This window comes from Salvelinus alpinus, chromosome 18 (assembly GCF_045679555.1).
Source record: "Salvelinus alpinus chromosome 18, SLU_Salpinus.1, whole genome shotgun sequence".
Lineage (NCBI taxonomy): Eukaryota > Metazoa > Chordata > Actinopteri > Salmoniformes > Salmonidae > Salvelinus > Salvelinus alpinus.
Window position 1 is genome coordinate 18,235,943 of NC_092103.1, and position 27,642 is coordinate 18,263,584.

At 45.0% G+C, this 27,642-nt stretch overlaps 1 protein-coding gene across 1 annotated transcript; it reads left to right on the plus strand.

Annotated features, from left to right (window-relative positions):
* LOC139543935 (dihydropyrimidinase-related protein 2-like) lies at positions 1 to 27,540 on the plus strand. Its single transcript, XM_071350491.1, has 14 exons — positions 1 to 297; positions 9,395 to 9,483; positions 9,683 to 9,867; positions 10,471 to 10,635; positions 12,183 to 12,244; positions 13,029 to 13,109; positions 22,123 to 22,191; positions 22,315 to 22,435; positions 22,584 to 22,740; positions 22,909 to 23,050; positions 23,215 to 23,385; positions 24,345 to 24,524; positions 25,170 to 25,344; positions 25,966 to 27,540. Exons 1-14 carry the CDS (start codon positions 250 to 252, stop codon positions 26,055 to 26,057), a joined length of 1,737 nt encoding a protein of 578 aa, XP_071206592.1. The 5' UTR covers positions 1 to 249; the 3' UTR covers positions 26,058 to 27,540.
* Positions 27,541 to 27,642: the final 102 nt, after the last annotated feature.

The following is a 27,642-nucleotide window of genomic DNA, read 5'->3' on the forward strand; positions in this document are numbered from 1 at the left end:
TTTGGCGCATCAGCGGAGAACAGGAGAGAGAGAGGACGTGATTTGGAGCTGCGGTTCTTTCCCTAGATTCTGCGAGCGGTGGCCTCCCGCTTTAGGACGCCCGACTCCTTTTGGAATTGTACACTCTCTTTGCTGCTAACATCTCTGCCTATTCCACACCGGCCTTATCCACCCGGCAAACCGCACTATTCTGAACACCCATTCCATTGATAGCGGTCCATTAAGCGCAGCAAGAACAGAACTGCGAAGATGTCTGGGCAAGGCTATCAGGGCAAGAAGAACATTCCCCGCATTACAGTGAGTTAGGAAAACATGTATTCATTCCATTGAACATTGTGCATGTATTGCTACAACTATCCGTTCACCAGTCAAGCAAAGATGTGCATCGCTAAAATGAGGCTTGTGATCCGAATTAGTTGAAGCTCTCTCGGGTAGCTTTAGGCTACATCTCAAAGGTGAACGACCTGTTTGCATAAACTGTGAAATGCATTCTGCACGAGCTCTTGGTAATACATGTGTAATGAACGGGTCTTTAGGATTAAAATGGAGAGGCCAAATTTATGAGACTATGTAAAGAAATTATCTTTCAAATGACAATGGGCTAATTGGGATACTACAGTTTTGCTTATCGGGTCAACACGCGTGATCGTTCAGAGTATAGGCTATCTTTCAAGGACTTAATTTATCTCAATTGTCTTTATTTGACAAGATGAGAGCCTGAGGCTAGCTGTCCACCTTTGGATAGCCCAAATCACATTTGGCTCTTGTAAGACTCTTCTTGAAATCAATGTTGTCCTTGAGTCATTTCCACATGTAAAATTAATTCAGTCGCACGGCTGTGGTTTCGTGGTCGCGCATTATAGGCGACATTTCCATGCCGATGTTCTTTGTTAGAGAACGGTATCTGACAGGTTATCACCGTTCGCCAACGGGTGGAGCAAATGCATTAGCTTTCTCGCTTGTGCCCATCCGCTGCAATGTCGGGTTAGTTTTTCTGGACAATTCCAACTCCGGTGAATTCGGTAAAATTGTTATTTATATGTAGGCGGGTTTAGGACATATAGCTCGTTATTGTTTACGGATTTTGTGTGACTCTGGGCGAGGCAGCAACCATGTCTCGCACCAGATTTTAAATCATGGCGAAGAGAGAATATCATAGGATAATGAAATGAGAAGAAGAATGAAAGGGGGGCGGCAGAGGGTCCAGTTTCCTGCCTTGTCTCTCAGCCTCCACACTAATGAACGGAAAGGGGCAAACATGACTATTGGCTCCCGCATGTCTTTCCATATTTATTCGTCTCCAGTGGTCTATATGAACTCCCCAACTATTAATCCAACATTCATGCTTCCCAAACACATTGCAATGAACATATGCTTCAATACACATTTGAAAAACAAGTCTAGGCCTTTGTCGTAAAACCATAGGCCTACTTCTCCATGTAATGGATGTCCTGAAGATCTATAACAGTCTAAGCTTTTATGGGGAAAGTGCCTCTCTCCTCATTGCGTGTGCATGTGAGCATTTTTTGTGGACAAGAAAGCAATTTGAAAGGGGCTTTGGCTGGCATCCCAGTTGGTTACTCCAGCAGGCTGTCAGGCTGGCTGAGTCTGACAAAACTGCTGCAGGTTTGGCCTAAACCCTGTCACATCCCACAGCCTGCTCATATGGATAGGGCAGCCGCCAGCCATGACCCGGTGAAGGGAGCAGGCTAGGGCTACCCCACTTAATGATCTATTCACATAGTCACACACACACACACACACTATCATTCTGCGGCGCTCAGGCCCTTCTACTGAGCATGCACCCTTCCTGTCCTCATCCCTCTCTGAGCTCCTGTTGCTAAACTCAGCCATTGCCCAACATGAGGATGACGTGAGAGACAGAGAAATAATAGAGGTACGCCTAAAGTGGCCCATCTTTCATACTGTAAGAGCAAAATGGATAGACAGACAGATGAACAGGGGTGACTGAGAGTGCAGTACCAAGGGTGACTGAGAGTGCAGTACCGAGAGTGACTGAGAGTGCAGTACCGAGAGTGCAGTACCAAGGGTGACAGAATGCAGTACCAAGGGAGCAATAAATAATATTATTATTACCTCTATTATGCAATAAAATGCAAATGAATTACTTAAAAATCATACAATGTGATTTTCTGGATTTTTGTTTTTGATTCCGTCTCTCACAGTTGAAGTGTACCTATGATAAAAATGACAGACCTCTACATGCTTTGTAAGTAGGAAAACCTGCAAAATCGGCAGTGTATCAAATACTTGTTCTCCCCACTGTATATAACCAAACACACGATCACTATAGATACACACAAATAATGTTCTTGTATGCTACTTTCTGTCTTTCAAGTTAAGTCAATTGTGATTTTTGGGGGGGATTATGACAAACACCCCCACAGAAACATAGGTGTAAACACACACATTTGTTGAGATTGGAAAGTCAAAGTGCAGCAGGCAGGCTGCAGTACGAGGTTGTCGTCACCAGCTGGAGTGGTCAGCTGCAGACTAGGAAGCAGCACACCTCAGAGACGCCTCATCAAGTATGAATGTCATTCTAAAATCACCACCTGGGGCCTCATTCAAAAGATGATTCATCCAACTCTCTCATGCATAGGATTAGGTTAATTTACAGTCACACACGCACTCACTCAAAGTTACCGTTGGAAAATGCGGAAACAGAAATAGATTTGGGGATTTATTGTTTTTTAAGGGGAGGACTCTAAAGGGTTCCTGTATAAAAACTGATGGACTTAACTGCAGGATGGACATATCATGAATAGTTTAATGAGAGAGGTCTTCCTGTTGTTCCCAGGCTCTGGGGTCAAGAGTTCAGGAGTCAGTGGAATACCTGGGATAGGCCACTGTGGATGCCATTTTATCCAGAAGCCTCTGGCAGTGTCCGAATACCCCTACCAGCATTCTAAATAGTATGCATTTTGGGTATGCGAAAATACAAGTTACAGTGTATAGAATGTGAAATTCAGTATGCTTTAAATGCCATGATTTCTTACTCATTTCGGCTTTTAATTTAGTAGAATTCGCTGCACATTATTGAGGAAGAGCATCGTTTTTCAAGACTCGTGTGTTTTTGACAACCGCTGATAATCAGACAAGAGGACGCAATCTACCAAAATGAACAAATGGTGGGATTCAATGCAATTGCACATTATATGACACCTTCACAGTATAGATGAGCCTAGTATTGATATTTGTGTGTACTGCATTAGTTTTTTACTAAACGGTATGCTCTAAATAGTATGTAGTTAGTACGATTAGTACACCGTATGCAATTGAAGTAAGCAGTAGGCAAGCCAGATTTCAGACACGGCCCCTGTATCTTCCTGTTAGATCAGTCTCTGTTACTAAAGACAGTCCAGCCTGGCGCTGCTCATCTCCAGCCCGCCATTCTCCCACAGTAATCCCATAATGCACTGTGGCCCGGGGAATTCCGTGTTCACACATTACACAAAGCACACTCTTAGTTCTAAGGGACACCGACTGCCTGCCAAGAACGCTTTTTTTCCTTCTATGCTGTGAGATATAATCCAGCAAATCCCCATTCATAAACCCTCCAATGTGAGATAGTGTTTATTTATGTCCACTTCAGCAGCTGGGCACAGGAAGATAGGGGAAGGAATGGTGCCCCAGTGCAACCTGGGATTTCTCCCTGACAAGCAAGGTTTCCTTTTTATATAAGAGGATCCGGCGGCCGCTACACAGTACATATTCAGCCAGATTGTTGGCTCAACTAAATCCATGCTTCTAAACTGGAGCGTCTGTACAGTCGCAGTCATAGTCTGTGTGTCTTAAACCAGACAGCCACCCAGCAGCTCCTGCAGTCTTTGATCAGGGGGACTGTCTGGCTATTCCAGTTCCAGGAGACATAGAGCTGACGGGGCCTGAGGGCGGTTTCCTGTTCACCCATCCACTGGAAAGAAACTATTGGATCAGTAACTATTTGGATTAGGCGTGCTTGATGCTTCTCCACCCCAGCTCCAGCTCATGTTCCCTGGGAGTTTTCCACTGGGAGAGAACAACACATGCTGTTCCTTGGTTACCTCATTTGACAGCATTTGTCTTCGATCGAGGAAGGTTGCTCAGGCCCAGTAGAAATGGGCCCTGTCTATTGCTTTCATGCAATGTGTGAATAACTTCTTTGCCTAATGGTTTCAATTTTAACGTTTGATGTCACGTCTTTGACTACACGTCAGTAGTCTTTAATTCGAGCCCTCTAAAACATGATACATTGGATTGATCTGCCACACAGCGTGAAGAGAGGACGGTTCAATGCAACATCAATCCATCAGTCTATCTCTCTGATTGACCTCTAACCTATCCAGGCTCTAGTCTGGTGCTGGGCTCCGTTCAGATTAGTTTTTTGCTGTTTAGGGAATTTCTGAAAACGGCTTCTACACTTAAATCTCAATTGAATAAGTTGTATTAGGGCTGTATTAGTTGGTCAGAGATGAATTACCTGTTGTTGATATTAAACATTGACCAACACCCTAGGCATATTATTCGTCTAAGAGTTAAAACCCTGTTCAATTGAGTCAACATCCTGTTTGTGTGTGGATAGAACTGGTTCTCCTCCAGGGAAGGTCACTGTCATGTTTGGCTCAGGTCCAGAACAATCAAAAGATAGATGCTCTCCAAAAACATGATGTCTGATGGACGATCACAGGGCAAGCAGATTGGGTACTGACTTTGACCTGCAAATGCTTCTTTAAAAACAAGAACAGCTAGGTAGGTTAAAATAAGAAGAAACATGAAATAGGCATGCACATTTATAAACTAAACACCGTAGATTGAGTTTAAAAGCACTTGACTGTTGTTATCATTGGACCTTTACTAAGAGTGACAGAGAATGACTTTCATTGTAATCCTGACACAGTGCCACATTATTCTGTAACCTTTCTTGTCGTTTTTGGTAATGTACGAGTATCTAAAAATGTAATTATACTTTTTAGATCATGGCTGCCTCACACATAGTTGTATGAATGTTTATGAATGGATTTCAGTAAAGGCCTCCAATTTACAGTGCATTTGGAATGTATTCATAGCCCTTGACTTTTTCCACATTATGTTACAGCCTTATTTTAAAATGGAATAAATAGTTTTTTCCCCCTCATCAATCTACACACAATACCCCATAATGACAAAGAAAAAACAGGTTTCTACACATTTTTGCTAATGTATATATATATATATATATATATATACAGTGGGGAGAACAAGTATTTGATACACTGCCGATTTTGCAGGTTTTCCTACTTACAAAGCATGTAGAGGTCTGTAATTTTTATCATAGGTACACTTCAACTGTGAGAGACGGAATCTAAAACAAAAATCCAGAAAATCACATTGTATGATTTTTAAGTAATTAATTTGCATTTTATTGCATGACATAAGTATTTGATCACCTACCAACCAGTAAGAATTCCGGGTCTCACAGACCTGTTAGTTTTTCTTTAAGAAGCCCTCCTGTTCTCCACTCATTACCTGTATTAACTGCACCTGTTTGAACTCGTTACCTGTATAAAAGACACCTGTCCACACACTCAATCAAACAGACTCCAACCTCTCCACAATGGCCAAGACCAGAGAGCTGTGTAAGGACATCAGGGATAAATTGTAGACCTGTACAAGGCTGGGATGGGCTACAGGACAATAGCCAAGCAGCTTGGTGAGAAGGCAACAACTGTTGGCACAATTATTAGAAAATGGAAGAAGTTCAAGATGACGGTCAATCACCCTCGGTCTGGGGCTCCATGCAAGATCTCACCTCGTGGGGCATCAATGATCATGAGGAATGTGAGGGATCAGCCCAGAACTACACGGAAGGACCTGGTCAATGACCTGAAGAGAGCTGGGACCACAGTCTCAAAGAAAACCATTAGTAACACACTACGCCGTCATGGATTAAAATCCTGCAGCGCACGCAAGGTCCCCCTGCTCAAGCCAGCGCATGTCCAGGCCCGTCTGAAGTTTGCCAATGACCATCTGGATGATCCAGAGGAGGAATGGGAGAAGGTCATGTGGTCTGATGAGACAAAAATAGAGCTTTTTGCTCTAAACTCCACTCGCCGTGTTTGGAGGAATAGAAGGATGAGTACAACCCCAAGAACACCATCCCAACCGTGAAGCATGGAGGTGGAAACATCATTCTTTGGGGATGCTTTTCTGCAAAGGGGACAGGACGACTGCACCGTATTGAGGGGAGGATGGATGGGGCCATGTATCGCGAGATCTTGACCAACAACCTCCTTCCCTCAGTAAGAGCATTGAAGATGGGTCGTGGCTGGGTCTTCCAGCATGACAACGACCCGAAACACACAGCCAGGGCAACTAAGGAGTGGCTCCGTAAGAAGCATCTCAAGGTCCTGGATTGGCCTAGCCAGTCTCCAGACCTGAACCCAATAGAAAATCTTTGGAGGGAGCCGAAAGTCCGTATTGCCCAGCGACAGCCCCGAAACCTGAAGGATCTGGAGAAGGTCTGTATGGAGGAGTGGGCCAAAATCCCTGCTGCAGTGTGTGCAAACCTGGTCAAGAACTACAGGAAACGTATGATCTCTGTAATTGCAAACTAAGGTTTCTGTACCAAATATTCAGTTCTGCTTTTCTGATGTATCAAATACTTATGTCATGCAATAAAATGCAAATTAATTACTTAAAAATCATACAATGTGATTTTCTGGATTTTTGTTTTAGATTCCTTCTCTCACAGTTGAAGTGTACCTATGATAAAAATTACAGACCTCTACATGCTTTGTAAGTAGGAAAACCTGCAAAATTGTCAGTGTATCAAATACTTGTTCTCCCCACTGTATATATATATATATATATATATATATATATATATATATATATATATATATATATACACATGTGCCTTTTACTGAGGAGTGGCTTCCGTCTGGCCACTCTACCATATAGGCCTGATTGGTGGACTGCTGCAGAGATGGTTGACCAAGGCCCTTCTCCCCCGATTGCTCAGTATGGCAGGGTGGCCAGCTTTAGGATGAGTCTTGGTGGTTCCAAACTTCTTCCATTTAAGAATGATGGAGGCCACTGTGTTCTTGAGGACCTTCAATGCTACAGCAATGTTTTGGTACCCTTCCTCAAATCTGTGCCTCGACACAACCCTGTCTCGGAGCTCTACGATCATTTCCTACGACCTCATGGCTTGCTTTTTGCTCTGACATGCACTGTCATCTGTGGGACCTTATATCGATGTGTGTACCTTTCCAAATCATGTCTAATCAATTGAATTTACCACAGGTGGACTCCACTCAAATTGTATAAACATCTCAAGGATGATCAATGGAAACAGTATGCACCTGAACTCAATTTCGTGTCTCATAGCAAAGGGTCTGAATACTACAAAAAAAAACATTTCAAAACCTGTTTTTGCTTTGCCGTTATAGGGTATTGTGTAGATTGATGAGGAAAAAATCATTTTAGATTAAGGCTGTAACGTAACAAAATGTGGAAAAAGGGAAGGGGTCTGAATACTTTCCGAATGCACTGTATATGTGAAATGGCACGACAAATAATGAAATAGTGATAGTCAACCACATGATTTTTGTTCAGTGAACAGTTGCCAAAACAGGATGGAATCATGTAGATGTGAGAATGGACTGGGTTCATCACTCCTGTCACACGAGTTATTAAAAATGTCCTGACATAGCCATCACTAAAAATACATTCTTTGGAGGTTTGTTCGAAAGAGAGGAGAGAAATGCGCGTGCGTTTCTGCTTGTGTCTTTGTTTTATAGAATGTTTGTCAGTTGGCAGGGAACAAGTAACCACCTTTGTTGGGAAAAAATATACCAAAGTATGTCAATGTCATAGAGATGTGTTTTCTATTCTTTAGTCCAAATGCATTTCGGGCGGGGCATTGTGAACCCCGTTGGAAAGCATTTCTGCTTGAGGCCAGGGCTTCTAGCAGGGAACACGCTAGAGGCTGAAACTCAAACAGAGCAACCTTTGTTTGTGGAGGGGGCTAAATGCCTCGTGACCAGAATTGTGCCTCCACTTTTGGAGAGTAGGCCGTCACCACTGGGGCAACACAGGGAGGTGCCAGGGGGCCGGGTCTTAGTCTCGCACAGAAACAAGTGGCCTGGTGACCGAGGTATTGAAGACTGATTCCCAGTGAGGATGCCGGAGGGGCGTGGCGTGCTCTGCTGATAGTCATTGATTCATCAGTGCATTCCTCACCCTCATTTTGAGCTATGCGGGTATCATCCTACCTAGTCAATTATCCATTCGAAGATGCATATTCCGTATTTTGTTCCTGGTCACGACATGCTGTATTCAGCCATCTGTAATAAGCACACTGTACATCTGCGTTCCCTTTATCCCTTCCTGTATTAGGATGTGCATGAAGCATTGATCACGCAGTCTCTCTTTAAGACTCTGTCAAAGCAGTCGTCCTGCTTTCATTCCAGGCTGCTGCTCAACTCAGATCTTTGGTTCCTATTTAACTCCTGTTCCCTTTCTCATATTGCTCTGCTTCTCGATCTAACTCCTTTATTCTTACATACCCAATCACTTTCTGTCCTGTTCTCTGTCTCACTCACATACTGTAATGGTTGAACAAGCTGCACCCAAGACCTGGTGCCGATCCAAACTATCCCTGCATGGAACTGCTTCTTCCTCTGTGGTGTGCGTGCGTCGTGTGTGAGAGAGAGAGAGACTTACAACACAAGCCATCCATAATCAAATAGATCATGCCAGCTCAACACAACCAGTTGGGGCAACCATAAACATTGTGGGAGGATAAGTTGTTCCTTATCATCACAGAACTCACTTGGACGAAGCCTAATATCCCCATGACGCAACAAGGCAGAACATCAGATAATGCTGTGACAGTGACACATGATGTGACACTGCCCAATACAGCAGAGAGGCAGTCGGAACGTCCCGCCATGGTGGGGGGGATGGCAGGGACATGTAGGGGGGTTAAGTCTTTTGGCTTGTCTTTAGTATTTTACGTGTCTGTATTTAGTATATTAATAGCACAGTGTTAGCTGATACTTCCTGTAAAGAAAGTGGCTGGTGCTGCGGTGGTGCCAAATACAATTCTCACCATCATGAGCTCATTTTAATAAGGCCATATAAATGCCCAGGACATTTTTTTGTGCGTTACATTCTGGTGTCTGCTTTCCCACACGGACATTAAAGGCTTTTCCTAAAGGAACGCTTACTTCACTGTGTTAACTCTGTGAGAATGAAGAGAACTGGACATGTGTATACTAACTAATGAATGAATGAATGACAGTTGGCAACCCATCCCTTACAGGATTAATTGACACATAAAGAAACGTTACCATGATTCACAGTGAATTCTTCATCTAATAATACTTTTTTCTAAATGATCCTCTAGAGCGACCGTCTCCTGATCAAAGGGGCGATAATCGTGAATGATGACCAGTCCTTCTGTGCTGACGTCTACATGGAGGATGGTCATATCAAGTGAGTTTCACAACGACGACTACATGCTCTACTTCTCAGAGGTTAACTACCTCTGCACCATCCTTACCATGCGTTAGACTTTTAACACTGGTCGTTGTTTGCTTTTACAGACTAAATTGCAGTCCTAATGATAACTCTATAACAACTCTCTCTCTTGCTTTCCCTTCTCTCTCTTTATCTCTCTTCCTCTGACTCCCAGACAAATTGGCGAGAACTTGATAGTGCCCGGTGGGGTGAAGACCATCGATGCCCACGGGCGCATGTTGATGCCAGGGGGCATTGATGTGCACACACGCTTCCAGATGCCCGACCGAGGCATGACCTCGGTGGACGACTTCTACCAGGGCACCCGCGCCGCTCTGGCAGGGGGCACTACCATGATCAGTATGTACACTACCACCTACCCACTTTCTGTCCTCCCCCTCTCAAGAGTCATGGGCAGGGCACAGTGCCAGTTCCATCTATGGCAGCACCAGTTCCTGATCCCATAAAGTCTCATCTGCTACAGACTAGCTTGCCACCAAGTGCTGCTGAGTGCTGTGAAAAGTGGACTAGGGAGGACGTTCAAAACCTTTTTCAAGTTGTTTATCCACTCTCCTCCTAATTGCTCAGTAACAGCATGGCCTGCCTGTAGCGTTCCTAGAGTTCTACTGAATATCCTAGCTGCCTCAGTAAAGGTCAATCTCCCTGCTCAGTAGTTACACAGACTCCTGCAGAGTAAGGTGGCTTTATCACATCGTGCAGAATGCTGACTCCTGCTGACAGCACTGCGGAGTCCACAGAGCCATCTCTGTAAATGGGTCACGTCACGAAACAGAGGCTTACTGGGTCACAGTGCAGTACAGTACAATCTGGTGGAAAAAACATGATGCAAGGTCCTGATCTAGGCTTTTAATCTGACCTACTGCATATCATAGTTGAATGCGACCAGAACAATAAGAATGAACCAATTTACGAAACAATTGTATGTGTGTGTGTGTCCACTAGTTGACCACGTGGTTCCGGAACCCGGGGTCAGTTTGCTGTCTGCCTTTGAGCAGTGGCGTGAGTGGGCGGACAGCAAGTCGTGCTGTGACTACTCACTACATGTGGACATCACTGAGTGGCACAAGGGAGTCCAGGAGGAGATGGAGGCCCTTGTCAAGGACCACGGTACAGACACATCCACATCAACATCTCATAATGTCATATAGTACATTTTGATTGGTTGTGTTCATGTTTTCTCTTTCTGTATGGTTGTTAGATTTCCTACATGTACAGTACCAGTCAAAAGTTTGGACACACCTAGTCATTCAAGGGTTTTTCTTATTTATTTATTTTTTACAATTTTCTAAATTGTAGAATAATACTGAGCACATCAAAACGATGAAATAACACATATGGAATCATGTAGTATCCAAAAAAGTGTTAAAAATATATTTTAGATTTTAGATTCTTCAAAATTGCCACCCTTTTCCTTGATGACAGCTTTGCACACTCTTGGAATTTTCTCAACCAGCTTCATGAGGAATGCTTTTCCAACAGTCTTGAAGGAGTTCCCATATATGCTGAGCACTTGTTGGCTGCTTTTCCAAACTCTGCTGTCCAACTCATCCCACACCATCTCAATTGGGTTGAGGTTGGATGATTGTGGAGGCCAGGTCATCTGATGCAGCACTCCATTACTCTCTTGGTCAAATAGCCCTTACACAACCTGGAGGTGTGTTGGAACATTGTCCTGATGAAAAACAAATAATAGTCCCACTAAGCACAAACTAGATGGGATGGTGTATTGCTGCAGAATGCTGTGGTAGCCATGCTGGTTAAGTGTGCCTTGAATTCTAAATACATCACCTACAGTGTCACCAGCAAAGCACCATCACACCTCCTCCATGCTATACGGTGGGAACCACACATCCGTTCACCTAGTCTCACAAAGGCAGGACGGTTGGAACAAAAAATCTCAAATTTGGACAATTTATACTCATCAGACCAAAGGACAGATGTCCACCAGTCTAATGTCCATTGCTCGTGTTTCTTGGCCCAAGCAAGTCTCTTCTTATTATTGGTGTTTTTTTGTAGTGGTTTCTTTGCAGCAATTCAACCATGAAGGCCTGATTCACACAGTCTCCTCAGAACAGTTTATGTTGAGATGTCTGTTACTTGAACTCTGTGAAGCATTTATTTGGGCTGCAATTTCGGAGGCTGGTAACTCTAATGAACTTATCCTCTGGAGCAGAGGTAACTCTAGGGCTGCAACTGCACTTGAAGAAACTTTCAAAGTTCTTGAAATTTTCGTATTGACTGACCTTCATGTCTTAATGTAATGATGGACTGTCGTTTCTCTTTGCTTATTTGCACTGTTCTTGCATTCCAGGTGACTACCTTATGAAGCTGGTTGAGAGAATGCCAAGAGTGTTTAAAGCTGTCATCAAGGCAAAGGGTGGCTACTTTGAAGAATCTCAAATATATTTTTATTTGTTTGACACATTTTTGGTTACTACATGATTCCATATGTGTTATTTCATAGTTTTTATGTGTTCACTATTATTCTACAATATAGAAAATAGTAAAAAATAAAGAAAAACCCTGGAATAAGTAGGTGTGTCCAAACTTTTGCCTGGTGTACTGTATGTCATAGGTTTCTGGTCTCTTTGCCTCTCTTTGTTTCTCATCCCAACTCTCTGTACCTTCTTTTGACACGTGCTCACTTCCCTCAGGTGTCAACTCTTTCCTTGTCTATCTGGCTTATAAGGATGTTTTCCAGCTTGCTGACTCTCAGGTATGACTTACCTTATCATATGGTAGCTTTTTTTTTAACGTTGGCCCCCTGTTTGTCTTACAGGAAACACACATCGATTGCTACCGCCACAAAGGACATGAATGGTTAAAATAATCTTTAAGAAAAAAGTATGAAAGGAATTCACCTCTTTTCGCACCGCATTAACTGTACTGTTAAAAGTTATGGGACAAAATCATGCTGAATGCTTAATTACATGCACTGTAAGACTTTATATACTGTAGGTCTCCAGCCCTTCCCACCCAGCATATCCCATGGCCTGCTCTGGGCTGAGTTGAGGAGGGAGGGTGGGGGAGGTTGAGGCATTAATTGTGTGTGTCTCCAGTGGGAGTAAGGGATGATGAAAGAATGCACCAGTCCAAGTCTTTGTGTCTGACTCATGGTAAAACAGATTCATCTTGGACTGGAGGCTCCTTTGAAAACGGCCCACGTTGGTCTTTGCACCTGTGTGAGGAATGCGTTCAGGCTGCTTGGCCAGAGCGTTTCATTCTATTTTGTGCAGGTCTCCCAAGGCAACCTATGGTATTATATTTCTGGCTTTTGGGAGATGACTCATACAAGACTCACACATCGCTCATACATCAGTAACAGGTTCCCCTCTACCACTGTTGTATTTGAGACCTTCAGAGTGAGTTTTGCATGGTGTGAAATTGGCGTTATTGTTCACTTTGCTCAGCTATCAGAGTATCCTCAATTAACTTTACCTTGTCTGTTCTATGACCCATCTGTGGTTGTCTCAGGCTGCTGACATGGTTATTTCCTGTAGGTCTATGAGGTGTTCAGTGTGATCCGGGACCTGGGGGCCATCGCTCAGGTCCATGCTGAGAATGGAGACATTGTGGCTGAGGTAAGACCTGAGGCTAATGGGGTAAGGCGGTTTTCTCTTTCTAAAATGGCGCCGGAAGAAATGGCAGCAGTTTTACAGGCGCCCAACCGATTGTGCTATGTTTTTTTTTTGCGTTATTTGTAACTTATTTTGTACATAATGTTTCTGCAACCGTATCTTACGGCAAAAAAAGAGCTTCTGGATATCAGGACAGCGATCACTCACCTCGGATTAGACAGATATCTTTTCTTCAACAAGCAGGACGCACAGGACATTCTCCGAACACCCGACAAGGCCAACATCCCAGTTATTGGCAAGAGGAAGAGACGCAGGTATAGAGGACACAGAGCGGGGTGCCTCGTAAGGATTCGCAAAAGGCGAGTGGGAAAGCTGCCGTTACCGTCAATATTACTCGCCAACGTGCAATCATTGGACAATAAATTAGACGAGGTACGATCACGAATATCCTACCAACATCAAAAACTGTAATATCTTGTGTTTCACGGAATCGTGGCTGAATGATGACATGGATATTCAGCTAGCAGGATATACGCTGCACCGGCAAGATAGAACAGCACACTCCGGTAAGACGAGGGGGGACGGTCTGTGCATATTCGTAAACAACAGCCAGTGCACAAAATCTAAGGAAGTCTCTAGATTTTGCTCGCCTGAAGTAGAGTATCTTGTGATAAAATTCAGACCACACTATTTGCCTAGAGAGTTTTCAGCTATACTTTTTGTGGCTGTTTATTTACCACCACAGACAGATGCTGGCACTAAGACCGCACTCAGTCAGCTGTATAAGGAAATAAGCAAACAGGAAACCGCTCACCCAGAGGCGGCGCTCCTAGTGGCCGGAGACTTTAATGCAGGGAAACTTAAATCAGTTCTACCTAATTTCTATCAACATGTTAAATGTGCAACCAGAGGAAAAACAATTCTAGATCACCTGTACTCCACACACAGAGACGCGTACAAAGCTCTCTCTCGCCCTCCATTTGGTAAATCCGACCACAATTATATCCTCCTGATTCCTGCTTACAAGCAAAAATTAAAGCAGGACGCAACAGTGACTCGGTCTATAAAAAAGTGGTCAGATGAAGCAGATGCTAAACTACAGGACTGTTCTGCTATCACAGACTGGAACATGTTCTGGGATTCTTCCGATGGCATTGAGGAGTACACCACATCAGTCACTGGCTTTATCAATAAGTGCATCGATGACCTCGTCCCCACAGTGACTGTACATACCCCAACCAGAAGCCATGGATTACAGGCAACATTCGCACTGAGCTAAAGGGTAGAGCTGCCGCTTTCAAGGTGCGGGACTCTAACCCAGAAGCCTATAAGAAATCCTGCTATGCCCTGCGACGAGCTAAATCACTTCTATGCTCGCTTCGAGGCAAGCAACACTGAGGCATAAATGAGAGCATCAGCTGTTCCGGACGACTGTGTGATCACGCCCTCCGTAGCCGACGTGAGTAAGACCTTTAAACAGGTCAAAATTCACAAGGCTGCGGGGCCAGACTGATTACCAGGACGTGTGCTCCGGGCATGTGGTGACTAACTGGCAGGTGTCTTCACTGACATTTTCAACATGTCCCTGATTGAGTCTGTAATACCAACATGTTTCAAGAAGACCACCATAGTCCCTGTGCCCGAGAACATGAAGGCAACCTGCCTAAATGACTACAGACCCGTAGCACTCACGTCCGTAGCCATGAAGTGCTTTGAAAGGCTGGTAATCGCTCACATCAACACCATTATCCCAGAAACCCTAGACCCACTCTAATTTGCATACCGCCCCAACAGATCCACAGATGATGCAATCTCTATTGCACTCCACACTGCCCTTTCTCACCTGGAAAAAAGGAACACCTATATGAGAATGCTATTCATTGACTACAGCTCAGCGTTCAACCCCATAGTACCCTCAAAGCTCATCACTAAGCTAAGGATCCTGGGACTAAACACCTCCCTCTGCAACTGGATCCTGGACTTCCTGGATCCTGGACTTCCAGGTGGTGAGGGTAAGTGGAAACACATCTGCCACGCTGATCCTCAACACTGGAGCCCCTCAGGGGTGCGTGCTCAGTCCCCTCCTGTACTCCCTGTTCACCCATGACTGCATGGCCAGGCACGACTCCAACACCATCATTACGTTTGCAGACGACACAACAGTGGTAGGCCTGATCACCAACAATGACGAGACAGCCTATAAGGAGGAGGTCAGAGACCTGGCCGGGTGGTGCCAGAAGAACAACCTACCTCTCAACGTAACTAAGTCTAAGGAGATGATTGTGGACTACAGGAAAAGGTGGACCTCAGCATGCCCCCATTCTCATCAACAGGGCTGTATTGGAGCAGGTTGAGAACTTCACGTACCTTGGTGTCCACATCACCAACAAACTAGAATGGTCCAAACACACCAAGAGAGTCGTGAAGAGGGCACGACAAAGCCTATTCCCCCTCAGGAAACCTAAAAGATTTGGCATGGGTCCTCCGATCCTCAAAAGGTTCTACAGCTGCAACATCGAGAGCATCCTGACTGGTTGCATTATTGCCTGGTACGGCAATTGCTTGGCCTCCGACCGCAAGGCACTACAGAGGGTAGTGCGTACAGCCCAGTACATCACTGGGGCTAAGCTGCCTGCCAGCCAGGACCTCTATACCAGGTGGTGTCAGAGGAAGGCCCTAAAAATTGTCAAAGTCCCCAGCCACCCCAGTCATAGACTGTTCTCTCTACTACTTTTATTTTATTTTTTTTTATTTCACCTTTATTTAACCAGGTAGGCTAGTTGAGAACAAGTTCTCATTTGCAACTGCGACCTGGCCAAGATAAAGCATAGCAGTGTGAACAGACAACACAGAGTTACACATGGAGTAAACAATAAACAAGTCAATAACATGGTAGAAAAAAAAAAAGAGAATCTATATACAATGTGTGCAAAAGGCATGAGGTAGGCAATAAATCGAATAATTACAATTTAGCAGATTAACACTGGAGTGATAAATCATCAGATGATCATGTGCAAGAAGAGATACTGGTGTGCAAAAGAGCAGAAAAGTAAATAAATAAAAGCAGTATGGGGGGTGAGGTAGGTAAATTGGGTGGGTAGTTTACAGATGGACTATGTACAGCTGCAGCGATCGGTTAGCTGCTCGGATAGCAGATTTTTAAAGTTGTTGAGGGAGATAAAAGTCTCCAACTTCAGAGATTTTTGCAATTCGTTCCAGTCGCAGGCAGCAGAGAACTGGAAGGAAAGGCGTCCAAATGAGGTTTTGGCTTTAGGGATGATCAGTGAGATACACCTGCTGGAGCGCGTGTTGCAGGTGGGTGTAGCCATCGTGACCAGTGAACTGAGATAAGGCGGCACTTTACCTAGCATAGCCTTGTAGATGACCTGGAGCCAGTGGGTCTGACGACGAACATGTAGCGAGGGCCAGCCGACTAGGGCATACAGGTCGCAGTGGTGGGTCGTATAAGGTGCTTTAGTAACAAAACGAATGGCACTGTGATAAACTGCATCCAGTTTGCTGAGTAGAGTATTGGAAGCTATTTTGTAGATGACATCGCCGAAGTCGAGGATCGGTAGGATAGTCAGTTTTACTTGGGTAAGTTTGGCGGCGTGAGTGAAGGAGGCTTTGTTGCGGAATAGAAAGCCGATTCTTGCTTTGATTTTGGATTGGAGATGTTTGATATGAGTCTGGAAGGAGAGTTTGCAGTCTAGCCAGACACCTAGGTACTTATAGATGTCCACATATTCTAGGTCGGAACCGTCCAGGGTGGTGATGCTAGTCGGGCGTGCGGGTGCAGGCAGCGAACGGTTGAAAAGCATGCATTTGGTTTTACTAGCGTTTAAGAGCAGTTGGAGGCCACGGAAGGAGTGTTGTATGGCATTGAAGCTCGTTTGGAGGTTAGATAGTACAGTGTCCAAGGAAGGGCCGGAAGTATATAGAATGGTGTCGTCTGCGTAGAGGTGGATCAGGGAATCGCCCGCAGCAAGAGCAACATCATTGATGTATACAGAGAAAAGAGTCGGCCCGAGAATTGAACCCTGTGGTACCCCCATAGAGACTGCCAGAGGACCGGACAACATGCCCTCCGATTTGACACACTGAACTCTGTCTGCAAAGTAGTTGGTGAACCAGGCAAGGCAGTCATTAGAAAAACCGAGGCTACTGAGTCTGCCGATAAGAATATGGTGATTGACAGAGTCGAAAGCCTTGGCCAGGTCGATGAAGACGGCTGCACAGTAATGTCTTTTATCGATGGCGGTTATGATATCGTTTAGTACCTTGAGCGTGGCTGAGGTGCACCCATGACCGGCTCGGAAACCGGATTGCACAGCGGAGAAGGTACGGTGGGATTCGAGATGGTCAGTGATCTGTTTGTTGACTTGGCTTTCGAAGACCTTAGATAGGCAGGGCAGGATGGATATAGGTCTGTAACAGTTTGGGTCCAGGGTGTCTCCCCCTTTGAAGAGGGGGATGACCGCGGCAGCTTTCCAATCCTTGGGGATCTCAGATGATACGAAGGAGAGGTTGAACAGGCTGGTGATAGGGGGTGCGACAATGGCGGCGGACAGTTTCAGAAATAGGGGGTCCAGATTGTCAAGCCCAGCTGATTTGTATGGGTCCAGGTTTTCCAGCTCTTTCAGAACATCTGCTATCTGGATTTGGGTAAAGGAGAAGCTGGGGAGGCTTGGGCGAGTAGCAGCGGAGGGGGCGGGGCTGTTGGCCAAGGTTGGAGTCGCCAGGAGGAAGGCATGGCCAGCCATTGAGAAATGCTTGTTGAAGTCTTCGATTATCACGGATTTATCGGTGGTGACCGTGTTACCTAGCCTCAGTGCAGTGGGCAGCTGGGAGGAGGTGCTCTTGTTCTCCATGGACTTTACAGTATCCCAGAACTTTTTGGAGTTAGAGCTACAGGATGCAAATTTCTGCTTGAAAAAGCTGGCCTTTGCTTTCCTGACTGACTGCGTGTATTGGTTCCTGACTTCCCTGAACAGTTGCATATCGCGGGGGCTCTTCAATGCTATTGCAGTTCGCCACAGGATGTTTTTGTGCTGGTCGAGGGCAGTCAGGTCTGGAGTGAACCAGGGGCTATATCTGTTCTTGGTTCTGCATTTTTTGAACGGAGCATGCTTGTCTAATATGGTGAGGAAGTAACATTTAAAGAATGACCAGGCATCCTCAACTGACGGGATGAGGTCAATATCCTTCCAGGGAACCCGGGCCAGGTCGATTAGAAAGGCCTGCTCGCAGAAGTGTTTTAGGGAGCGTTTGACAGTGATGAGGGGTGGTCGTTTGACCGCGGACCCGTGGCGGATACAGGCAATGAGGCAGTGATCACTGAGATCTTGATTGAAGACAGCAGAGGTGTATTTGGAGGGCAGGTTGGTCAGGATAATGTCTATTAGGGTGCCCATGTTTACGGATTTAGGGTTGTACCTGGTGGGTTCCTTGATGATTTGTGTGAGATTGAGGGCATCAAGCTTGGATTGTAGGACTGCCGGGGTGTTAAGCATATCCCAGTTTAGGTCACCTAACAGAACAAACTCTGAAGCTAGATGGGGAGCGATCAATTCACAGATGGTGTCCAGGGCACAGCTGGGAGCTGAGGGGGGTCGGTAGCAGGCGGCAACAGTGAGAGACTTATTTCTGGAGAGATTAATTTTTAAAATTAGAAGTTCGAACTGTTTGGGCATAGACCTGGAAAGTATGACAGAACTTTGCAGGCTATCTCTGCAGTAGATTGCAACTCCTCCCCCTTTGGCAGTTCTATCTTGACGGAAAGTGTTATAGTTGGGTATGGAAATCTCAGAATTTTTGGTGGCCTTCCTAAGCCAGGATTCGGACACGGCAAGGACATCAGGGTTGGCAGAGTGTGCTAAAGCGGTGAGTAAGGCAAACTTAGGGAGGTACTGCATGGCAAGCGGTAACGGAGTGCCAAGTCTAGGACAAAAAGGCTTCTCAACAGTTTTTACTCCAAAGCCATAAGACTCCTGAACAGGTAATCAAATTGTTACCCGGACTATTTGCATTGTGTGCCCCCCCCAACCCCTCTTTTACGCTGCTGCTACTTTCTGTTTATCATATATGCATAGTCACTTTAACTATACATTCATGTACATACTACCTCAATTGGCCCGACCAACCAGTGCCCCCGCACATTGGCTAACTGGGCTATCTGCACTGTGTCCCGCCACCCGCCACCCGCCAACCCCTCTTTTACCCTACTGCTACTCTCTGTTTATCATATATGCATAGTCACTTTAACCATATCACATTGTACATACTACCTCAATCAGCACGACTAACCGGTGCCTGTATATAGCCTCGCTACTGTTATTTTTCACTTTCACTTATTATTTTTTTTACTGTTGTTTTTATTTCTTTACTTACCTATTGTTCCTTTTTTGAGCTGTTGGTTAGAGCCTGTAAGTAAGCATTTCACTGTAAGGTCTACACCTGTTGTTTTCGGCGCACGTGACAAATAAACTTTGATTTGATTTGATATTGTCATACCGACCTTCTCAGTATTGCCGGCTTAGTACACAAGGGGGCGCCAAAAAAACACAGAATGCTAACAAAATTAGCACAAGTAGTAACGACTTTCCAAGGGGGTTGCTAGCTAAATATGCTAACGAGCGAAAACGAAAATAAGCAATTTGCAAAGACAGTCAATCCAGCTCATGTATATATATATATGTAATTTTTGGTAAGTTTGGACATTTACAAGCGAATGTGAACGAGAGACATTGTGCAAATTGTGGCAGCCCAGGGGAGTCAGAGGTGAAACACACAATAAATAAGACAGCGAGAGTCGGTTTTGCGGTGCTTAAACAAAAGTTGATTTTTAATAAAGGTTGGAGAAATACAACTGAAAGGCTTCTCATGTAACGGGTCACTGTGTCCAGTGTGGCTGTTCCTCGGACCGCCTGTGTTCATTTATTTTTTTATTTTTTTTATTTAACCTTTATTTAACCAGGTAGGCTAGTTGAGAACAAGTTCTCATTTGCAACTGCGACCTGGCCAAGATAAAGCAAAGCAGTTCGACACATACAACAACACAGAGTTACACATGGAATAAACAAACATACAATCAATAATACAGTAGAAAAATCTATATACACCATGTGCAAATGAGGTAGGATAAGGGAGGTAAGGCAATAAATAGGCTATGGTGGTAAATTAATGACAATATAGCAATTAAACACTGGAATGGTAGGATGTGCAGAAGATGAATGTGCAAGTTGAGATACTGGGGTGCAAATGAGCAAGATAAATAAATACAGTATTGGGATGAGGTAGATTGGATGGGCTATTTACAGATGAGCTATGTGCATTGATCTGTGAGCTGCTCTGACAGCTGGTGCTTAAAGCGTCCATATGAACAAAAAAGAGAGTGAGAGTGATGAGTCTGGGGTTTCAATACTTGCGCCGGGAGTCGTTGTGTCTGGGAATGGGTCCTCTTGCTTTGGGCCCAAAGAAAAGGAAGAGAGAAAGTTGAGTCAAACATTACCTAGTATCTTCTTTGTCATCTGATCGAGGTGCTTATCATACTCACTGCTGTTCTTCTAGGGTCTAGGAGTACCCTCTGCCTATCTACCCAAGAGTCCGAGTGACTGCACCTCTACTTATACCCATTTGGGGTAACGAGGGAACGGTGGGACCAATTCCAGGTCCAATTGGTTGCAGCACCTGGACTGGGTAGTATGGGTGTTGAATCACCAGCCCCAGTCGGTGCCTGTAGAGCTGTCCATGGTGCTGACTCACCTCGGCCTCTGTAGCCCTCTGGAGCTGACTAAGGTCCTGCTCTTTCCTTGTAGCTCCCTGCTGGCCAGCTCATATATATATATGTAATTTTTGGTAAGTTTGGACATTTGCCACAAAATGAACAAAGTTTTGACGCATGCTTGTCTAAAGGACAAACTGTACTTGTGTACACACTGTCTGTGGAGTCTGGAGTTGCTTGGGCAACGGGCCTGCCTGCTCTGCTCAGAGAAGGGGGGGGAGCAAACGGAGAGGATAAAAAAAATGCAAGGAAATCAAGATAGCACTGGCAGCTGTACAGATAACTCATCCAAAGGACTTTGACTTCTCAAACATGGCAGGAAGCTAACAAGAGGACCCATGATGCCCCGTCACCTTATTAATTCAGCCACTTACTTAGATAACTAGCAAGTTAAACTTAGGGGTCGCGTTAACTCAGAATTTAGCATTTTTCACGCAGAAAGAAGATATAAAACAGAATAAATATCTTGCTGCGTTTTGTAAGCGCACATCTAAAATGCTTCTTATTGTAATTTCTGCTCGGCATCTGACAAATGTTGTGCTTTAGTTTCACTTCTCTACTCGGATGAGAATTCACAAACAGGCATTCTATCACCAGACAGCACTGACTGATGTGCAGCTACTTTTCTCTGTGTAGCCAAGTTTCACTTCAAGCAAAACATTAGCAAATGTACCTGGCTACATTCTTTCTATGATAAACATTAGAAGTATAATGGCCATGCATTGTTTTTGCAAAACATAACTTGTTTTTTCATTGTAAGCTTATTTACTTGTGTGGCTGCCAGCCAAATAGCTTTGCACTTGTGTTGTCATCTGATGAAAATTAAGCTATTTTCTGCCGAATGTGTTGCACTAATGTATTTTTTGTGAAGGAAAACTATAGTTGCACGTCCCTGATCACTCTATTGAACAACAAAAACACTGTTGACTTTCAAAATAATACGCGACCCCTGTCAATACACAGCCGGACTACACAGCCGGACTACACAGCTGGGCTCACCTGCACCCACTTTATCCCGTTGTGCTATTTACAAACAAACAGGTGACTGGCTTTCAACAGTATTGACGGTATGGAAAAACCATCCCGTGGCTATTCCCAAAGACCCCGTTATATGGTATATACAGTATACCGCCAAAGCCCAGCTAACAATACACCATTTACTGGACTATCAAAACCCGATCTAAAATATCTAACACTGGACATTTTTAAAGCGTGCCTGTTCTGTCCATTCAGGAGCAGCGTCGTATCCTGGAGCAGGGCATCACTGGACCTGAGGGACACGTCTTGAGCCGTCCTGAAGAGGTATAATGCATCTGCATTTGACCTCAAAGTTCTTTACCTCTCTGTTTTTATCTTCCCTTTATATTTTCAAAATGCGTCCTTGCATGGTCACCTTGACCTCTGAACCCTGGGTGTGTCTTTCAGGTGGAGGCAGAGGCTGTCAATCGTTCTGTGACAGTAGCCAATCAGACCAACTGTCCCCTCTATATCACTAAGGTGATGAGCAAGAGTGCTGCTGATGTCATCGCTCAGGCCAGGAAGAAGGGTGAGAGACTGTTGCTAGGCTGTTGCTAGGGTACAAACATACAGAAAGGTGAAGGGAAGATGCATGTGTGAGCCAAAAGAAGGGAGATAATAGGTCAATAACATCATTCATATTTGTAATCACATGATGTTTCTGATTGGCCTTGCAGGCACTGTGGTGTACGGGGAGCCAATCACTGCCAGCCTGGGCACAGACGGCTCACACTATTGGAGCAAGAACTGGGCCAAGGCCGCCGCCTTCATCACGTCCCCGCCCCTCAGCCCAGACCCGACCACGCCCGACTATCTCAGCTCCCTGCTCTCCTGGTGAGAACACTAACTCAGCACCATTACACTGGATTGGGCCATATGGACAAATATCCATATTCATATGGTGTAAACTGTTATCATGGTGACAATATCAAGTAGGACAATCATCCCACTCAGAGTCCAGGTGGCACAGTCTAATCTCTTGTCCTGTGCCTTCCTCTCCAGTGGAGACCTTCAGGTGACTGGCAGTGCCCACTGCACCTTCAACACTGCCCAGCGCGCCGTGGGCAAAGACGACTTCACCCTCATCCCCGAGGGTACCAACGGCACTGAGGAGAGACTGTCCCTCATCTGGGACAAGTGTGTGGTGAGAGACTACATGTTATATATATAGAACATACAGTATACTCATATACAGTTCATAGTATATACAGTAGAACCTACAGTGTACATCATGTATAGAATTTGTATGCATTGTGTGAATTTGCACAGTGAACTGCCCCATTCTCTGTGTTCCCCTGGCTCATTCAGGTGACAGGTAAAATGGATGAGAACCAGTTTGTGGCGGTCACCAGCACCAACGCTGCTAAGATCTTCAACCTGTACCCCCGTAAGGGCCGCATCGCTGTGGGCTCTGACGCCGACCTGGTACTCTGGGACCCAGACGTCACCAAGATCATCTCAGCCAAGAGCCACAACTCGGTCAGTCAGTCACACGCACTACGCACAAATATTATACCTTCAGAAAAGCGCAATCTACTATATCCAGCCATATGGTATTACACATGTGGTATTACACCACAGATTCATCTTTGGGAAACTGCCCAAAATTAAATAGTTAAACTTTGAACATTCAAGTGAACTTGAGGTTAAATTGCAATGGTTCTATGAAATTACCATATTGGTATTTTTATGGTCATCTAACTCCTGACCACATATGATTGGTTGGGTTCCCCAGCTCTAGGGCGTGGGCCTTATGGTAACTCAGAGGAGTTATGTCACCCCCAAACTCTGCCAGAGTACGGGAACATGTCATTTCTGATTGTTAGCTGCCAAATCACAGTGTGCGTGCGTGTGTATGTGCGTGTGTGTGCTTTTGCAATCTAATTGCTCTACCTCTCTGTGTTCTATGGTTTCTTTCTTTCCATTTGGTAAAGAAATGGACTAATGTACATGGGGAAAATTGGTAATTCAGAGAGACATAGTGTGTGTGGGTTGGGTGGTCCAGCCTCTTGGTGATCTCATGCTTTTTCTAAGCCCTGTGGAGCCCACTAAATTGCCATGACCTCACTCCTAGTCAGCCAGTAGTTTTTACGAGGGTGGTCACACTCCACACTGCTCTCCACTGCCCACACCATCCTTGTAAGTGCCTGGTAACTCTGCTCCTCGCTGCCTGGCTAAATCAATGGTCTGTGATGATCAATGATGCTATCTCAGGAGGGTTTTCAATTGCCATTTATCTAACCTTTGCAAAACCCATAGGGGACACTTAATGATTTGAACATTGGCCCACTATAAAACAGCAGCTCACTGGCAAAGGATGGAGGAGGAGGGAGGTCCACCACACTAGTACTAAAACCAATCAACTCACACAAATCATAAGAAAAATAATCTTTTGTACTACATTCTACCTCTCCTCTCTCCCCCTGTCGCTCTTCCAGAATGTGGAGTACAACATCTTTGAGGGTGTGGAGGTGCGTGGCGCCCCCCTGGTAGTGATCAGCCAGGGTAAGATCGTCCTGGAGGAGGGGAACCTCCATACCACCGAGGGGTGTGGCCGCTTCGTGGGCCGGAAGCCCTTCTCTGACTACGTCTACAAGAGGATAAAGGCCCGCAGCAGGGTAAGGCACTGTTTTGGAACTGTGTCATCGTGGTGTGCTGTCTTTTGCATTGATGTGTTTTATTTCCAAGGGAGTGGGTTCCCTTTTCAAATACCCTGTATCATGTTAAGTTGTTGACTCATGATAAGATGAGGGTATTTGCTGACAAGTTGGATGTTGCGTTCCACTATAAGTAGCAGGGTAAAATTTCTGTCACTGCAACGGATTTCCATCATATAGATTTTTTGGTTGTACAGTAGTTATTATATATTTTTTAAGGTGTATATATATATATATATATATATATATTTTTTTTTTTTTTATCAAATTGAAAAGGACCGGAGCTGGTCAAACTCGCAGTTTTGACAGGGGAAGTTAATTTACTAGAAAGGGGAGGTTAATTTACATGAAAGGGGAGGTAAATTTACATGAAAGGGTAAGTTCATTTACATGAAAGGGTAAGTTAATTTACATGAAAGGGTAAGTTAATTTACGTGAAAGGGGAAGTTAATTTACATGAAGGGGGAAGTTAATTTCTCCCTGCAGACAATCGATCTGAGATCAACTTAAGTTTTAGTCATGGTGTTTTTTCGGGGGTTTAACCCATGCAGTAGGTTCGGGTTGTTTGATCTTGACTCTTGATTCTGCCTCCTCCCTGTTCTCCAGCTGGCTGAGCTAAGGGGTGTTCCCCGGGGGCTTTATGACGGGCCTGTCTGTGAGGTGTCAGTCACACCCAAAACTATGACTCCTGCCTCCTCTGCCAAGACCTCTCCAGCCAAGCAGGCAGTAGCCGGCGCCCAGCCTGTCCGCAACCTGCACCAGTCAGGGTTCAGCCTATCTGGTGAGGATCCATGAATCCATTCACTAGAGATATCTGACATTATACCTATCATAGTTTGTTACCCCCTTTTTCTCCCCAATTTCGTGGTATCCAATTGTTAGTAGTTACTGTCTTGTCTCATTGCTACAACTCCCGTACGGACTCGGGAGAGGCGAAGGTCGAGAGCCATGCGTCCTCCGAAACACAACCCAACCAGGCCGCACTGCTTCTTAACACAGCGCGCATCCAACCCGGAAGCCAGCCGCACCAATGTGTCGGAGGAAACATTGTACACCTAGCGACCTGGTCAGCGTGCACTGCTCTCGGCCCGCCACAGGAGTCGCTAGTGCGCGATGAGACAAGGATATACCTGCCGGCCAAACCCTCCCTAACCCGGACGACGCTAGGCCAATTGTGCGCTGCCCCATGGGCCTCCCGGTCGCGGCCGGCTGCAACAGAGCCTGGGCTCGAACCCAGAGTCTCTGGTGGCACAGCTAGCACTGCCGATGCAGTGCCTTAGACCACTGCACCACCCGGGAGGCCTATACCTATCATAGTTTTGATGATAAACTATGATATGTTCATAACAATGAAAATGTCATAATACAGTGATATTGACTTCCTCCTCTTCTGTACTTGTAGGTGCTCAAGTTGATGACAACCTTCCTCGGCGTAACACCCAGCGCATTGTGGAGCCACCTGGTGGCAGGGCCAACATCACCAGCCTGGGTTAACCCCTCCCATTGGCCACCAGGGGAAACGAGGGCTTGAGGAGAGGGGCATCAGGGACTAGGGGCCATTCCACCAGGAGCCAAACCAATTCTCCCCTCCTCAATCTCTCTCCCCCATCTGCCGCTCACTACATCTCTCCCCCACTCTCTCTCCCCCGACACCCCACTATAAAGGAGACGCCTATAAAAAAGATTTGCCTCATTTGAAGAAAAAAGAGACGAAAACAACAGCCCTTATTTGAGCACTTTTGACTCTATTATTTAGTGTTCTCCCTGTACTTTCTTCCTGCCATGTATCATTTAGTTTAGTCAAGACAGTGCATGTCGCATTTGCACGGAGGAAGTCCAATCTGTTTCCGTTCGTCTTTTTTCATTTTCAATGTAGTGTAAATGAAGTATGGAGACACATGGGTAACATGTTCTACATCAGATTAGTTGCGCTAACATTATGTAGTGAACAAACATGGAAGAGATAAGTTGCTTATGCCTTCCTCAATATTGATCTTTTCCTCTTTTCACTGGTTTGTGTTTGTTCTCTACTGTTTATACAGCCTTGCCCTCCACTGTGCTTGTCATCTCCCACACTGTTAAGATCAGTACAGCACTGGCTACGATCAACACAATTTATTGACTTGTCCATTGTTATTGTTTAAAGCTGGTAGTATGCTATCCTCGTCCTCAGGTTACGGGATGAGCCATGAGATTAGTAGTAAGCTGAACCACTGTTGAAAACCTTAAAGGAACTTCTCACGGGTGCTCATCTCATGTCATCCCACCAGAAGATTTGTTTGAAGGAATAAATGGAATGAAAAAACATGGTCCATATTTAGAAGCTGCTGGTGAGCCAGGAAAGTCCAGTAGATTAGGAGGAGTTTTGGCGGGCGGTGGATAGAGCGCTGTCTCCCAGGGAGAGGCCGTCATGGAACTTAACGGCCCATGAGAGGAGATGTGACTCAATTTTAGGATGTTGGGAGGAGTGTAACCGGGCGGCTGCGAAGGAAGGAAGATTTGTCAGAATACTAGGGAATGCCCAATTTTTCATAGCCTCATTCAACTCACCCTCTCAGCTACGCTATAGTACAGTATGTGACCATATACCTCGCCTGAAGGGGATTGTAATCTATCACTGTAATGGGATCTTTGAGATTCATACACCATTTAATTGACAGTGTTGCAGGCAGCATCCCTCCCTCTGTTCTAGAATGTCCCAGTACCAAACAGTGCATTCAGAAGACTGGTCTTCTTTCTGCTCCCGGCCTCCTCTTTTTAATTCATGCACTCCCCCTTTTCCTTTTTAACTCTTTATGTGCCTGAACCCACAGAAGTTGTACTGATAGTTCGATTTTGTATTATTCTTATTATGGTAAGAGAAGGATGTAAGATAAAAATGTAAAATAGCTGATGTTAACTGATACAAAGGTGCCAGATTTTTGTTATTTCGTATTCCACTGATAGTGCTCCTTTAAAAACAACAATGCTTACTTAATATGTTCTAATGTTTTAGTTTTTAACTGTTGTTATATTTAGTGTCATTCTGTAAGCTGTGGCCTGAGGCTGAACACTATTCATTTGAGCTTGAAAGTAGACC